Source organism: Aquarana catesbeiana, linkage group LG05, assembly GCF_042186555.1.
Source record: "Aquarana catesbeiana isolate 2022-GZ linkage group LG05, ASM4218655v1, whole genome shotgun sequence".
Classification (NCBI taxonomy): Eukaryota; Metazoa; Chordata; class Amphibia; order Anura; family Ranidae; genus Aquarana; species Aquarana catesbeiana.
The window spans coordinates 298,692,880-298,711,028 of record NC_133328.1 but is presented as its reverse complement, the minus strand read 5'-3'; the positions used below and the strand labels follow the sequence as shown (position 1 = coordinate 298,711,028).

Sequence of the window (18,149 nt, the reverse complement as noted above, 5' to 3'; positions counted from 1 at the left end):
ATAGCTTGGGATGTCTACTTTCCAAATAGGGGTAATTTGGGGGGGTTGCACTGCCCTGGCATTTTATGCACAACATTTAGAAGCTTATTGTCACACATCACCCACTCTTCTAACCACTTTCTGATACTTTTTGTTTACATGAAAAAAAAATCTTTTTTTGCAAGAAAATTACTTTGAACCCCCAGACATTATATATTTTTTTTAAAGCAAATGCCCTAGAGATTAAAATGGTGGGTGTTTTTTTTTCACACAGTATTTGTGCAGTGATTTTTCAAACGCATTTTTTTTGGAAAAAACACACTTTTTTTAATTTTAATGCACTAAACATACTATATTGCCCAAATGTCTTATGCTGAGTACATGGATACCAAACATGACATTCTTTAAAACTGCACACAAACGTGCAGCGGTGACAAACACATACATTTTTAAAAGCCTTTACAGGTTACCACTTTAGATTTACAGAGGAGGTCTACTGAGGTCTACTGATCTGACCTTCGCGGTGATACCTTACATGCATGGTGCAATTGCTGTTTACATATAACACCAGACCGACACTTGCATTCGCCTTTGCGCGTAAGCACGGGGGGACAGGGGTTTTGCTTTTTTATTTTATATTAAACTGTTCCTTTCATTTTTTTTATTTTAATCATTTTTATTGTTATCTCAGGGAATGTAAATATCCCCTATGATAGCAATAGTTAGTGACAGGTACTCTTTTTTAAAAAAAATTGGGGGCCAATTAGACCTTAGATCTCTCCTCTGCCCTCAAAGCATCTGACCACACCAAGATCGTGTGATAAAATGCTTTCCCAATATCCCAATGGCGCTGTTTATATCCAGCGAAGCAGTCATGAAATACTCATAGCTTTCGGTTTCTTAGACCATAAAGATGATTGGAGCCATTCTGGTCTCTGATCAGCTCTATGGTCAACTGGTGGAAACACTGACTGCATTCTCGGGTTCCCTGTTGGGACAGGAGAGCCCGAGAAAACCATGGAAGACGGTGGGGGGAGGGACGTTCCCTCCCACTGCTTGTAAAAGCAGTCTAGAGGCTAATTATCCACTAGGATTGCTTTTACATGAAAGATGACCGCTGACTGAAAAGAATGATACCAAGATGATACCTAAACCTGCAGGCATCATTCTGATATAACCACTCAAATTCCAGCAACATACCAGTACGTCGCTGGTCCTTGTTGTGCATATATTGTTCAGCCTGTGGGCTGAACAAAAAAAAGAGATTGATCGGTGGGTATGCCCACCATTAGAATACCACCCTTCATCCACCTGCTTCTAATGATGGGCTAACATGGGCCATTTTTTTTAAACTGTGGTGGTGAAATCACCTCCTACAGTGCTGGAGTCACTGATTTACGCATTGTGGGAGCAAACGCTGTTGCTGTCAAGATAAAAAAAATCAGTGCTGCAGCTGAATAGCAACCTGCTAAGCAAATGATTGTTAACAATAAAACAAAGTAACATTATAGTATAACAGTAAGACATACCATACCTGCAAAGCTAATACAATAAAACATAGTAAAAGTAAAACATTTTTTAAAGCAATCTGTGCCTAAAAAAATATATGCCGAAGCATGGGGGCAATCCGCCCCTAATGTTAGGACCAAATCACTCCTCCACCCCTGCCCCCATGCTTTGGCATATATGCTCTTTTTTTTTTAACTGTGGTGGTGAAATCACCTCCAACAGCGCTGGAGTCACGGTTTTACGTATCGTGGGAGCAAACGATGTTGCTGTCAGAATAAATAAAACCCGTGCTGCAGCTGAATGGCGTACCTGCTAAGCAAATGATGGTTACCAATAAAATAAAGTAACGTTACAGTATAACAGTAAGACATACCATACCTGCAAAGCAAATACAATAAAACATAGTAAAAATAAAACATTACAGTTCTAAACTACAGTAACAACAGAGAGAGAACAATAGATATAAAACAATAGTGAGTGGACAGTAGAGAGCAAACATAAGAGAGAGAACAGTAGAGAGAGAGAAGAAAAATAAAACCACAACTATTTTTGGCTTTTTTATTTTTTTTTTTTGTGTTTCTGTGTGTGTTGTTTTTTTTTTTATCACTTTTATAAAAACTGTAAACTGTGAACGTTCCAGATTAGGGTCTCTCAAAATGTGATGGCCATCTCATCTTTCGAGACCCTGTGTTAGTGTGCCCTAGGACTGTGTAGTGCTGTACCCTACGCTAATACTCCACTAGTGTGTGGTAACGTTTGAAACAGTCACCAATACAGAGACCAGGTTGGTCAGGACAGGAGGGACAATAAAAGCATGTGTCACGCCTAAATCCGCTTTTTCTGCAGACAGGACATCTTCTTTGGGGAGTTTGTTGGGTAGGTACCAAGGAGGACATACGGAAAATGCCTCTCATGCAGCCGACTTACTGCATTTGTGTTGGGAAGTTGGGCCATAGCACCGTCTGGAAACAGAAGGGCTGAGACAATCTCTTCCTGAAATTTTAGGAAGGATCCAGTTCGTCCTGAAGCTTTGTATAGCACAAAAGCGTTCAGCAGAGCCAATTGAAATAAGTATACAGACACTTTTTTGTACCAGCATCTGGCCTTGTGGGTACTTAGGTATGGTGCTAACAACTGGTCGTTGAGGTCCACCCCTCCCATGTTAAGGTTGTATTCGTGGACACAGAGGGGTTTCTCCACAACACCAGTCGCCGTAGGAATTTGAACTGTCGTATCTGCATGAAGGGAGGACAGAACGAAAACATTCCGTGAATCCCTCCACTTCACTGCTAACAAATGATTACACTTCAAGCAGGCTCTCTCCCCCCGTCTAAGTTGGGATTCTACAAGCCATTGGGGGAAGCCCCAGCGATTAGATCTCACGGTGCCACATGGGCCAATTCCATAATCAAAAAAGTGACTAAAAAGTGACACACTCGTGTAATAATTGTCCACGTACAAGTGGTACCCCTTTCCAAATAAGGGTGACACCAAGTCCCATGCAATCTTACCAGTGCTCCCTATGTAGTCTGGGCAGTTCTCCGGCTCTACTTGACTATATTTTTCCTCGTAAACCAAAAAACTATATGTATAGCCTGTTTCCCTGTCATAGAGCTTATACATCTTGACCCCATATTTGGCACGCTTGCTGGGAAGATACTGTTTGATAGACAAGTGACCAGAAAACATAATCAGGGACTCATCAACGCAGGCAACTTGATTGGGAGTAAACAAAGCTGCAAACTGTTGGCTGAAGTGGTTTACGAGGGGCCGAATTTTGTAGAGCCGATCAATTCCAGGGTCACCCCGAGGATGACAGAGTTCGTTATCATTGAAGTGCATGAACTGCAAGATCTGCTCGTATTGTCCTGGTCCTGGTCATGGAGGCAGAGAACACGGGCATATGGTGAATTGGGTCAGTGGACCAATATGACCGCAACTCACTTTTTTTAGTTATGCCCATGAGGAGGGATAGGCCCAGGAAGGTCTTAAATTTGGAGACCGTAATAAGTATCCAATCTCTGGCAAGGGTCAACTGGGGATTAGTGGCGAGTAATTGACCAGCATACAAATTGCTCTGGTCCACAATAGATATACAGAGATCTTCCGTGAAAAACAGCAAATAAAAATGAAGTGACGTAAAATCAATTGTTTCCACCTGAATTCCGGGTTGGCCAGTGAATGGGGGAAGTACGGGTGCTGCAGAAGTGGTGGGCTCCCAATTAGGATTGGTAAATACAGCAGGGAGGGCACTATGGGCTCGACGGGCCTGTGTTTGTCTTCTTCTTGGTGGCTGCGGAACACTACTCATGCTAGCCACCTCACCAGCTTGAACTGCACTTATGGGACTCGCCACATCACCAAGTGTTACTGCAGTGCTGGATGTACGACCAGGATGTACTAAGCCGCTGGTGCTTGCCAGTTCACCAGAAGGATGAGCGGCACTAGTACTGGCTCCCTGCTCCATAAGAGAGCCCTGCGGTTCTTGTACCTCAACGACAGCAGAAGAACAGGGTCGGGTACGCCTGACCTTGGCAGGGATCACTACTCCGTCATGAGAGCTATCTGTCAGGGTGCCGCTGCTGTCTATCGGTTCGTATTCTGAGCCTGAATCTGACAGGTGGGTGACTTCCTCTTCACTATCTGTCATGCTCAGAAACGTGTAGGCCTCTTCACTACTGTACCTTCAATTTAACATTTTGGTCTCTAAATTTACTGGTACAGTAGTGAGACTCACAGGAAAAAGAGATCCTGACTGTCAGTGACTGCTCCAAACACTACAAAAAAACTGTTATCGTTCGCAGGGATCAGACCTGACTCTGCGAATGCTGCAGTTATGTGTTTAGTGTTTAGTGTTTGTAAGTGATAGTGATCGGTCACTTACAAGGTGCTAGGTGCTAGCAGGTATCTGGGCTGATCCCGCTAACACTGCATTTTTGGGAACCCTAAACTGCTGAGGACGCTAGTATAGATCTGATCAGATCAGATATTGATCCGTTCAGACACTATACTACTAAGGGAGGTGTATGGTGTGTGCGTGGGTGTTGGCGCTACTGGCACTAATCTGATGCTGCCTAGGGCGACGCAGACCCTGTCTGACACTAAAAACTGATATCACCCGCCAGGTGATCGGGTGTTAAACCTTTTTTTAGGTAATATACGGCGGGTACCCTGATGCTATAAAAAGAAAACTAGCTAACCAGCGTTACCCGTGACACTAATACAGTGATTACTGGTGACGGGGTGATCAAGGGGTTAAACCTTTATTGGGGATTTGATTTTTGTCACTAATAACACCAGTACAGTGATCAAAAAAAATATGAACACTGCACTGGGTGACACAGTGACAGGTTGTGAAGGGGTTAACTGGGGGGGTGATCGGGGGGTGACAAGTGTAGCTATGTGAACTGGTGTCAGTATAGTGTTGATGCACTTACTCTCAGATGTCTTCTCTCCTCTCTCTGGAATGGAAAAGAGTTCCATGAGGAGAGATGACATCACTTCCCCTGCTGTGTTTACACTTACACATGCAGGGGAAGGATTTAATTCACCAGGACCGATCACCAGGTCCAGGACAGAAACCATTGGCCTGGGCCTGGAGAGTGATCGGTTCTGAAGCGAAACCTATCGTTGAGGTCGCCTAGGGGGCATGCGCGCACATGCAATGTATAGCTATGACGCTTCGCCTAGCCGGGCCAATCTGCAGCAGTATAACTGTGGCGGCTGGTCCGGAACTGGGTAATTTCATTAATCTGTCTAATAACCTGAAGAAACATGTAAACTGTATTTTTATTCCTGAACATAATGAAGAAACACAATATAAATTGTGGAGTGTGGTCTGGCTTGTGACTAAAATGGTTGCAAAAACACTGGTGCAAAATCTGGAGACTGCAGATAATCCTGTACAATCTTCTATTTTTTATAACAGCAATCAGTCCTGAGTATCTATAAAACAATAAGATACTAATGTGTTTAAGCCAAAGCCTTATGCCCCGTACACACGGTCGGATTTTCCGATGGAAAATGTCCAATCGGAGCGTGTTGTCGGAAATTCCGACCGTGTGTGGGCTCCATCGGACATTTTCCATCGGATTTTCCGACACACAAAGTTGGAGAGCAGGAGATAAAATTTTTCGACAACAAAATCCGTTGTCGGAAATTCCGATCGTGTGTACACAAATCCGACGGACAAAGTGCCACGCATGCTCAGAATAAATAAAGAGATGAAAGCTATTGGCCACTGCCCCGTTTATAGTTCCGACGTACGTGTTTTACGTCACCGCGTTTAGAACGATCGGATTTTCCGACAACTTTGTGTGACCGTGTGTATGCAAGACAAGTTTGAGCCAACATCCGTCGGAAAAAATCCTAGGATTTTGTTGTCGGAATGTCCGAACAAAGTCCGACCGTGTGTACGGGGCATTACTCATAGCTGACCTGTTGTAAACTCCTCTTTCTTTTGGGCACAGCCATGAATGCAGGTAATCTGCTACACTGCTGCACCTTTTGCGATAATTATTTAAAAGCCTCCCTGTGCAACACCGTCACGCCAAAAGGTCCAGAGACAAATTTCACAATCAACAAAATAACCACATATAAGATATGTTTTAAAAACAGACTAATATTAGAAAAAATTGTACAAAATCGTAACTGAGCTAAAAAATATACCCCAAAAAATGTAAGCATAAATAAATGCAGGCGAGGAAGGGAAAAACATAAGAAAGGGACACAGGATATAAAATACCCTTTCATGCATGCTTATTACTAAAATCTGAACTGCAAGAAATGGATATATATCCAAAAAAACAACATGTATATCCATCCATGTCCAGCATCCATTCAGTATCCAAATCATGGACTCCCAGATAAGTGCTTGACAAGTCGGAATTTATCCAAGGGACACTGGGACTTCAAGTATATGATTGTTAGGACTGGAAGTACACTAATTCAATGAGTTCACTGGTACCCTCTCAGTTGCTCACATAAAACAAGGATACCCTCCATTGGGTAACAAAGAAAGTAATCAGTACACGTGTTGTATTCTTCTGTTTGGGACTACCACAGCCTATAAAGCCTATATAGAAGCAAATCTTCTTCCTGTTTCTTCCTGACACAGATCACTTCCTCCACCCTGAAACTAAACACTACACATTCTACTCTAATCCTCATACCAGATACCCCAGATTAGCCATTTTTCTTTCTGATCCAGTGTGATCCTTCCAAACTTGGTAATGCCACTATTAAACCTACTTAAACCTACTATCCTTTTATACCTGACCCTGAAAATCTTATCTGCACCACCACACCAAAGTATGGAAACATAGCAACTCCAATTAAACCTCAAGCACAACTGAAGACTGCTGCACAGAAACAAATTATTGCTCATGCTCTTCACATTGGATCTCTTAAAAACCTACACAATCACTAATGACTGTTATCCATAAGAACTGATTGGACTGCGACAGGAAATCCTGCATCTCATTCATGGAAAACTAAATGAGCCTTTGCCTTGTGGAACATTCTTTTCTGTAAGCACAGAAACAGAAACTCTTGACTCTCAAGATTCCACCAGCCTATATCCAAAAGTGGTTTCCCAACTCAAACCAGGTAAAATCCAGGCCCCATTGGACTAACACCACACCACTATAGAGCCTCTCCCAGATCCTCATTCCCCATTTCATTGCATTTGGCTTAAAAGAACTCTCGATACCTTCATCACCCCACTGTCATTCTTAAAGATAGCAAGGAGCCTGGTTACTGCATACATTTCTGACCTTTCTTCCTGCTGAATGTTGATGTAAAGCTTCACACAACATTACTGGCAAATCACCTACTGCTATCCATCCTGCAGATTATTTATCCATACCAAACAGGATTTTTCCCTGGGAAAGAGCCTCAGGACAACACTATCAAAGCCATTACTCTTCATCAGTGGGCCAAAACCACTGGAACCTAAAGTAGATGTAAACCCTCACATATATACCCAGTCAAGTGAACAGCCTCAGATGATACACAGGAATAAAAAACAAATCTCCCATCATACATTTTACATGTATATCTGCTATCTTCAGCTTTATTTATACCTTAGAAAGTGCAAATCGGGTTAGGAGATTTTCTCTTCCTGGTCAGCACTGCAGTAAAGTCTATGCATAAAGCCAAGGCAGCTGATTGGAGGAAAGGCACACACCCCCTCTCCTCATAGGTAGAGACTTTCAGCTCTTCCCTTGAATCGTTCAGCACTCTGCTAATCTATTTATAGCATCCTCCCTAGCACAAAACTCCGGCTGCTTTCATCATATGTGACAGAGAACTTGTCAGGATTTATTCGGCTGATAACAGAAGAATGGAGCAGGAGAAAGCTATGGGACTTGCTTCGAAGAGCGATAACAAAACACTGCAGATATATGTGACCAGCTCAAATTTCATGAATCGGGTTTACATCCACTTTAACATCTCTAAACAAATGCAGAAAAGGTGTTTACTGGGATCGCATGACACTACTGCCCTATGCCATTTAGAACTATGGGACAAAATGATGACCTGAACTCTCATGTTATACAACCCTCATTATAGGCTGCCTGTCACATCCTTTCTGCATAACTAATGGCACAAAACAAAGATGCTCCCAGTCTCCTTAATGTTTATCTTATCTTTAGAGTCCTTCCTACAAAAAAAAGTAGGAGGTGTACACAGATTTGCTACTACTACTGAAGAGAACAAGATTGCAGCTTTTGCTGACAATCTCCTATTCTTTCTCATCAAACCCCTTATATCCCTTCCCACCCTTGTAAAAGCATTTGACAAGATCCAGCTTTTTTTCAATTTGTTAAATTAGATACTCCTAATCCTGTGCAATCTTACACTCTCCCAGGACTCACACATCACTTGTAAAATAAACTTTCTCTTGGACTGGTAACAAAAAAGCCTTTACGTACTTAGGCATAAATCTACCAGTAAACCTTTTAAACCTGTTCATACTGCACCACCAGAAGATCCTCTTCCAACTTCAAACAGATTGAGAAAATCGCCCAGCTCTATGTTGAGGACATGTGGCCTGGTATGGTTCAGGAGGGGGGGGCACTCGCTCACCCCCCCTTTCCTGACCTGCCAGGTTGCGTGCTCGGATGAGGGTCTGGTATGGATGATGAGGGTCCCCACACCGTTTAAAAAAAAAAATTATGTGAGGTTCTCCTTAAAATTCATACCAGACCCCCACGCTGTTTTGTACTTTATTTAATTTTTTTAAATAGCCAGACGCCGGCAATTGCAACTGCGAGTCAATTTACATGTGATTTTTAGCAGCGTGTTCTGTACATGCTACAGATGCACCACTTTACAGGCCAACTAAGGGGACCCCCCAGGCACTAAATTTTAAGGATTTTTTTAATTTTTATTGTTGCACTTTAAGCATAATTAAAATCACTGCTCCTGAAAAAACTATTGCTTTTAAAAAATGTTTTTGCATTGATACATCTCCCCCAGGGCAGTACCCCGGACCCCCATATCCCTTTTATGGCCAATTACTTGCATATAAGCCTTGAAAATGGGCACTTTTGATTTTTCATGTTCGGCTCCCATAGACTTCAATGGAGTTCGCTGTTCAGGGCAGAACTTTTCCCCTGTTCCGGAGTTATGCTGCAAACCAAACGGGGGGTGGGGGGGTTCGGCCCATCTCTATTTAACACTATTGGGTGAACACTGTAAGAGTAAAAATTATTTTTGCCACCTACAGTTGCAACATTTTTAAATGTATAATGCATTTATATACCTTTTCTTCTACTGATTTTTATTTTTCTCTTTTTCAAGGCAATCCTCATAGCAACAATTTAAGCAGTAGACTTACCCATGATACAATTGAACATGTTCGTTACAGGTAAGATCGTTTAGAGAAAACTTTTGGTCTGGATGGGTACGATGCATGTATTTTTTTCTTTCTTTTGCCCTCAGCTCAACATTCCATGGTTTCTGTCTATGTGCACCTAGCTGTGGGGTCGGGTGCTCCTGTAACTTAAATTCCTGTTCTATGGCATGAATCTTAATTTTCTTGACCAAAGTTTTCCTTTTTATAGTTCTAAATATTGCGAGGCGTTAAAGTCGCCTTTCTTGTTTTGTACACGAATATTCTGCCTTGTAACTACCAAATTACAAACATTAATAAAACCTTTTGTAAAAGAGAACATTTTGGGGTCTCAGATCTACTCTGAAAATGTCCAATATGGCTAGAACTGTAATTAGTATAAACAGTATAAAAACCGTATTTTGTGGTTTGGCTGCATTTCTTTACTGCAATATTACAGTAGCTTGCAGTTACACAACACATTTTTCATAACCTTTAAAAAGAATATCAAGAGGGTTCATTTTTAACTGTCATGTGGAAAAGAAAAAACATCATTTAGGAAAAGTAGTTCAGGTAACTCATGGTGAGGACTACTAAAGGGACAGTTTATCTAAAAGTGATAACTTATTTGGTTTTGAGTAGATGTTTGCAGGTTGACTAACCCATGGTATTGTTAACACAATACCGGTATTTGCTCATCTTTGTACCAAGGCTCTGCCAGTTTCCTTGATCTTACAATTTCACTTGTGCTTTTTATTTTTATTTTTTTGATTAACCACTACAGGAAATATCAAAGTCTTGGCTCTCCTTATAGCAAAATGGGCCAGAGCTACGAAATCTATTGGGAAGATCTTAAAATCTCTGGTGCAAAGTCCTAGTCGGGGGGGTTCAGCTACTATTATGCACCTATAGCTGGAATAATCATTTGTTTTTAGTCTTTAAGAAGACCGTACATTTTTGGCTTTGTTTCTCGGTTGTTTCTGAATACAAATTGAAAAATGACTGTGCAATTAGACATACATATTTTTAAAATAAGAGTTTAATTATTTAAGCGAATTACATAATACTTCACAACAAAGTGTAACATAGAAATAGACACAGATTCAATTGTACCTAACCTCTTTTTATTGTTCAAACCTGTGTGTCTTGAATGAATGAAGCTTGGTGGCTCATTTGCCAAGATATACATTTGCAGATTCATTGCAGAGAAATAGCATCCAAAAGCAGATGTACATTCTTCCACAGTTTTAAAATGCCATTGTAGGTTACATAATTTGGTACTCTGAGAGTTTTTAGGCAAAGATGGCAGGAATTGCTGATCTAAAGAAATGTTCACACCTGTGTAAATGGCAACATTTGTCCCACACCGTTTAGCAATTATGGAAACTGATTTTTTTTAAGCTTAGTATCTTTCCGAAAATGGAAAAACAAACAAACTTAAAGTGTTATTAAACTCATTACCCTGCATTCACTATATCTGGTCTCCCACAGTGCACAAAACATGGAAATGCAATCTTTTGGTGAATAGAAATGGCTAAATACCTTTTCTCATCAGCAGTATATAGGAGTCTTGTGTCTTCTATCAGTTCCTGGTTATAACTTGTTATGCCCCGTACACACGGTCGGATTTTCCGATGGACAATGTCCGATAGGAGTGTGTTGTCGGAAATTCCGACCGTGTGTGGGCGCCATCGGACATTTTCCATCGGATTTTCCGACACACAAAGTTGGACAGCAGGAGATAAAATTTTCCGACAACAAAATCCGATCGCGTCAATTCGGACCGTGTGTGGCCTGTTCCGACGCACAAAGTGCCACGCATGCTCAGAAGAAATTCCGACACGGGACAGCTCCTTCTGGTAAACTTAGCGTTCGCAATGGATACAGCACTTTCGTCACGCTGCAATGTTAAAAATGGTTTAATACAGCGCACTCTCTTCTTCTTTATAATGTGACAAGAATTAAGTCGTTTTGCTGCTCATATTCACACAGACTTCTCACAAACTTTTATTTTGTTTTTTTAGTGGGATTCCCTGAATATATTGTTATTAGTTGTCACATCTGACAGTTTTATATTTTTTAATTTTTTTTAATTTTGGATTTTAAGCCTTTTTTTTTCTTTAATGTTTGGATTTTTTTCAAGGCTGATCTTTGTTCAATGTTATTTTTATTTTTACTCCAGAATATTTTTGGGTGTGTTTTGTGTGTCAAGTTACCCCAACACCATTGATATCTTTTATTATTTAATCTCAAGGAGATTGTTTGGTGTTGGTGTCCCTTGTTCATTTCACATTGTATATTTGAAATGTACCTGAATCCTCACAAACAAACTGTCCTTTTTGAAGTAAAACACATAGGAGAGTATAATTCAAAACAAAAATCCTTTATTAAGGGCTCAGAACCAAACAAAGAGGAAGGCAACACTGGATCAACAGGAGAAATTAGTGAAGCCTGGGACCCCCACGGCAGACATCAATTCTTCAACATCAAAATTGGTGGCCTGAGGAGTCCATATGTAAGGGAGTGCAGTCTGGTCCGGGATTCGCAGAGATCTGGAAAGCAGCAGATGACATGTGTGTCCCCAGGCTGTGGTACCACAAGAGGCTGCATCTTTTGGCCGACCAGACTGAACCCAGGGCAATCACTGTCTGGTCTTCCTTCCACGCTTCATTCCGGGCTGTGGCTGTGCAGTTGGAGATGTGGCAGGAGGAGGAGTAGGACCTGGAGGAGGAGGAGGACTGGGGGGACCTGGAGGAGGACTGGGGGGACCTGGAGGAGAGGGAGGAGCAGGAGGAGGACCTGCAGGAGGAGGAGGAGGACCATCCCAAAGATGTGTGTGAGGTGTAATTTGGCCCCTCATACCTTTCTACAGAGCCTCCGATATGAGGGCCTCACACAAGACTTTTTGGCCCTCCACCATCCTCTGCATTTTATAGGCTATGAAGGCAGCAATGTTCTCCTCCATGGTGTGGGGTGCTCCCAGGACCTCTGTAGCCCTCCAAAAGAATGCTATAGCAGCCTCCTCTAGGGTACTCCTCCTACTGCCACTTTCTCTTTTCAGGGGGGGTGGAGGGACCTTGATATCAGCCAGCCGGCTCGGCCCAGCCACCTCCTGGCTGAGACTTCCCTGTGTATGAAAAAGGGACATAGTTTTAGTTTTTGCATCATCAATCACAATCCTAAATTAGTACTCCCAACTAACATCTAGTTAACGAATCAAATCAGAGGGGGAAGAAGTATAGGGATTATGGCGGTGCCAAGAGAAACAGGATACAGTACTTGAGAATAAAAAATTGTATTTATTTAACAAAAATCAATAAAATTGGACATGACAATCACATAGACAAGGTGTGTGGAAAATTCTAAAATCAATTCTGTAGCAAGAAATATTTCACATCACTTGGCCTGATGATTGTGACGGCCAGTTCAGTGAGTAGGTATTCAGATGCCCGACATGTTTCGCCAGTATTGGCTTCTTCAAGGACAGTTGTTTGATACCTAAAACGCTACAGAGTTTTCTATGAAAAGAAATAAAAGAATCAATGAATGTTATAGAACAATTGATACACTAAAGTACAGAAAGATATATCCATATGTTTGCGAGCTGTCCGGGCAGACTACCCCCTACCCACCACCCAAAGTGGGCCCTAAGAGCCCACCCACACCACAGGGTGCCAGAAATGCCCCAACCAGGCTGTCCAAAGATGGTAAAATACCTGCAATTCACCAGGGATGGATGCTACATGCCTCCGGAGCAAGGCCTCAAAAACAGAGATCACAGTGAATGGCTGCAGGGGACAATAAGAGGGACCTGACGGAGAATATGCCTAAAGAAATATATATACAAACAAATTATGTACATATAGCGGGGCCCGAGGACCACACATCAATTTAAGGTGAGAAATTTATTATTGGACTAACATAGTCTCTAATTTACTTACAAGTAAGCTATTCAAATTGAGAGACAGGACACCGGAAAACAGCCATTATTAGGGGTGGTTCATCATAGGATGAAAGGTGTAGAAGGTGTCACTGGAAAATGGTAGAGAAAGGGAAGGGGGAAAAAAAAGGGAAGACCTTTATATGCCAAGTAATGCTATCCAAAAATGCAGGTCTGAAGACGCTATTTGCGATTCAGCTGTAACCAATGACAAATCAAAGTATAAACGAGTTTACACTCACCAGTAGTATAATCAAGAGTGGAAAACTATGGCTGAAAGGAAAGACCTGCAGCCGATAAAAGCACCAATTGGAACAAGCTAAGAGGCAAAAAATATATTGTCAGCTTGATGTAAACGAGATCCAAAGGAGAGTGAGGGGGAACAGCCAATAAGGCAAAGAAATGCTTACCCGATCGTGTGGCAGTTAGTATGACCGTGTCCCGTGATTCCCTGGCGTGTCTAGTGGCCTGGGATGCCGGCGCACTTATGTCCCCCTCACACGAGCGGCGTCTGACGTCACCAAAAAGAGCCACTGCGCATGCGCCACCCGCAACTCCATCCAGTCCTACAAGGTCCAGAAGGCACAGCGGTGGTGTCCATGGTGATGTGTAAATACATCACAGACACTGCGCAGTATACAAACGCCGCGGTTGGCGGCGCGATACCTGGGAGGTGGAAGTTAGTCCAATGTGCAGTGGCAGAGGTGGGCAAAGGACGAACCAATGCCCTTGGGTGTCCATACAGCTAGAGTGTTTCTCATGTAAAGGGGCTAGTAACACCAGAGACAGCACCAAAAGCCATCCTGGAATGCAGAGACCCGTGGACAGTAGGCCGCAACGGGTGACAGTCTAAAAGGGGGGGGGGAGGCAACAAAGGGTGCAAGGTGTGACTGAGACACAATGGGAGGCGGGGATGGGTGGGAACAAACCAGGGATGAATAGGCTCAAAGACAACAACAAAAGGGGCGCCTGCACACAAGGCATGGAAAAAATTGGACAGAAAAGAAGAAAAAAAGTGGGGAGAGCATAGTCCCTGGCATGTGCCCACACAAGTCACCCCGACAGCTCGCAAATTGATACATGCGTCAATAACAAAGTATATTCATCAGCGCAAAAAACAGTTATTGGCATGACAAGATGAAATGATATATACACAATTGAAGACACTAAGAGCATCATAATGGTGCTTGATAAGTCTATCTATTTCTGTTCAATTGATAATTTGGAAAAATAATCTATAAATAGAAAGGGGGGGGGGAAGGGGGTGCCGTAACTTGATCCATCAGGACCGATCTCTAAAGTGGGAAGGAGCTATTTAGGGAGGAATGTAAAAAATTATTACAAAAGGAGATAGTAGAGACAAATAGTAACTAGTCATAATTCTAAGGTGGGCTGTGTCAATCCCTAGGAAAAGAGGAGGGGGGGGAAGAGGGGGAGGAGGGAAAAAAGGGAAAGGGGAAGGAAAGGGGAACGGGATGGGGGTAAAAAAGGGGGGGGTATTGACGATATCATCTTTTTTTGGTCTGATACTCGAGAACATCTTACGAGATTTATAGATATATTGGCGGTCAATTCATATAATCTCAAGTTCACAATGGAGTGTAGCCAGAGAAGGATTACTTTCCTTGATCTGGAAATACGAGTGGACTCCAATGGAAACATTTCTTCATCCCTGTATCGTAAGGAAACGTCAGGGAACACTATTTTGCACGCTAACAGCGCTCATCCTAAACCATTGCTAAATAGTATCCCCTATAGTCAATATTTACGGATTAAACGCAACTGTACGGACGAGAAGGACTTCTTCGCGGCCGCACATGACCTTTACGAAAGATTACAAAGAAGAGGATACAGCCAAAAATTGTTAAAACAGGCTTTCAACAAAGTAAAAAAATTAGATCGGAAAAAACTGTTGCACACCATCAAAAAGAAGGACGCCTCTCAGCCGGTCCGACTTATTACCCAATTTTCCCAACATCATAATGAGGTCAGGAATATTCTCAAAAAATACTGGCCCCTTCTTACAGCAGATAACACCATAAAAAAATATATTCAATCCCAACCTCAAATTACCTACCATCGTTCCCCTTCGCTATGGGATAAAGTCATAGTGAGCCACCATGCACCCAAACCAGAATTTTCTTCATCAGTGGTTGGCACATTTTCATGTGGCCACTGTGACATGTGTGAGTTCATTTATGATGTGCGTGAAAAACCGCTTCCAAATTGCCAAAGATACAAAATCAAACATAAAGTCACATGCCAAACTACCGGCATAGTCTATCTTGCTTGTATATGTGGCAGTTACTATGTCGGCAAAACTAAACGTCAGTTCTGTGTCAGGATCCGCGATCACATCAAACCTTTATATAAAGGTAAGATTTCTACATCTATCAATCGACATATAGCAGTACACCATGACTTTAATCCCCATGTTGTGGGATTTACAGCATTGGAACATATCCCTATACATGTTAGGGGTGGAGATATTGACCAAAAACTACTCCAATTGGAAACCAAGTGGATACATACCTTGGATGCCACTAGACATCCAGGGCTTAATGAAAGCATCAGTTTCAAGCCGTTTTTGTAGGTTGGCTGTTTCTCTCCCCCTTTATCCCCCCCCTCCCCCCCTCCCCCCCCCCCCTTCTCTTATTCCCCCCCCCTTCCTACCAAACCCCCCCCCTTTTTTTACCCCCATCCCGTTCCCCTTTCCTTCCCCTTTCCCTTTTTTCCCTCCTCCCTCTCCCCCCCCACCTCCTCTTTTCCTAGGGATTGACACAGCCCACCTTAGAATTATGACTAGTTCCTATTTGTCTCTACTATCTCCTTTTGTATTAATTTTTTACATTCCTCCCTAAATAGCTCCTTCCCACTTTAGAGATCGGTCCTGATGGATCAAGTTACGGCACCCCCTTTTTTCCCTCCCCTTTTCTATTTATAGATTATTTTTCCAAATTATCAATTGAACAGAAATAGATAGACTTATCAAGCACCATTATGATGCTCTTAGTGTCTTCAATTGTGTAAATATCATTTCATCTTGTCATGCCAATAACTGTTTTTTGCGCTGATGAATATACTTTGTTATTGACGCATGTATCAATTTGCGAGCTGTCGGGGTGACTTGTGTGGGCACATGCCAGGGACTATGCTCTCCCCACTTTTTTTCTTCTTTTCTGTCCAATTTTTTCCATGCCTTGTGTGCAGGCGCCCCTTTTGTTGTTGTCTTTGAGCCTATTCATCCCTGGTTTGTTCCCACCCATCCCCGCCTCCCATTGTGTCTCAGTCACACCTTGCACCCTTTGTTGCCTTTCCCCCCCCTTTTAGACTGTCACCCGTTGCGGCCTACTGTCCACGGGTCTCTGCATTCCAGGAAGGCTTTTGGTGCTGTCTCTGGTGTTACTAGCCCCTTTACATGAGAAACACTCTAGCTGTATGGACACCCAAGGGCATTGGTTCGTCCTTTGCCCACCTCTGCCACTGCACATTGGACTAACTTCCACCTCCCAGGTATCGCGCCGCCAACCGCGGCGTTTGTATACTGCGCAGTGTCTGTGATGTATTTACACATCACCATGGACACCACCGCTGTGCCTTCTGGACCTTGTAGGACTGGATGGAGTTGCGGGTGGCGCATGCGCAGTGGCTCTTTTTGTCCGCTCACATGCGCGGTGACGTCAGACGCCGCTCGTGTGAGGGGGACATAAGAGCGCCGGCATCCCAGGCCACTAGACACGCCAGGGAATCACAGGACACAGTCATACTAACTGCCACACGATCGGGTAAGCATTTCTTTGCCTTATTGGCTGTTCCCCCTCACTCTCCTTTGGATCTCGTTTACATCAAGCTGACAATATATTTTTTGCCTCTTAGCTTGTTCCAATTGGTGCTTCTATCGGCTGCAGGTCTTTCCTTTCAGCCATAGTTTTCCACTCTTGATTATACTACTGGTGAGTGTAAACTCGTTTATACTTTGATTTGTCATTGGTTACAGCTGAATCGCAAATAGCGTCTTCAGACCTGCATTTTTGGATAGCATTACTTGGCATATAAATGTCTTCCCTTTTTTTTCCCCCCTCCCTTTCTCTACCATTTTCCAGTGACACCTTCTACACCTTTCATCCTATGATGAACCACCCCTAATAATGGCTGTTTTCCGGTGTCCTGTCTCTCAATTTGAATAGCTTACTTGTAAGTAAATTAGAGACTATGTTAGTCCAATATTAAATTTCTCACCTTAAATTGATGTGTGGTCCTCGGGCCCCGCTATATGCACATAATTTGTTTGTATATATATTTCTTTAGGCATATTCTCCGTCAGGTCCCTCTTATTGTCCCCTGCAGCCATTCACTGTGATCTCTGTTTTTGAGGCCTTGCTCCGGAGGCATGTAGCATCCATCCCTGGTGAATTGCAGGTATTTTACCATCTTTGGACAGCCTGGTTGGGGCATTTCTGGCACCCTGTGGTGTGGGTGGGCTCTTAGGGGCCACTTTGGGTGGTGGGTAGGGGGTAGTCTGCCCGGACAGCTCGCAAACATATGGATATATCTTTCTGTACTTTAGTGTATCAATTGTTCTATAACATTCATTGATTCTTTTATTTCTTTTCATAGAAAACTCTGTAGCGTTTTAGGTATCAAACAACTGTCCTTGAAGAAGCCAATACTGGCGAAACATGTCGGGCATCTGAATACCTACTCACTGAACTGGCCATCACAATCATCAGGCCAAGTGATGTGAAATATTTCTTGCTACAGAATTGATTTTAGAATTTTCCGCACACCTTGTCTATGTGATTGTCATGTCCAATTTTATTGATTTTATTCTCAAGTACTGTATCCTGTTTCTCTTGGCACCGCCATAATCCCTATACTTCTTCC

At 42.7% G+C, this 18,149-nt stretch overlaps 1 protein-coding gene across 1 annotated transcript in view; it reads left to right on the top strand.

The window, feature by feature from the left end:
- The window catches only part of MOCOS (molybdenum cofactor sulfurase), a 1,002,829-nt gene that overhangs the window by 108,671 nt on the left and 876,009 nt on the right, over positions 1-18,149 (top strand). The window contains exon 3 of the mRNA XM_073630796.1: positions 9,295-9,361. Within this exon, the coding sequence (XP_073486897.1) occupies positions 9,295-9,361 (67 nt within the window). The remainder of the gene's footprint in view (positions 1-9,294; positions 9,362-18,149) is intronic.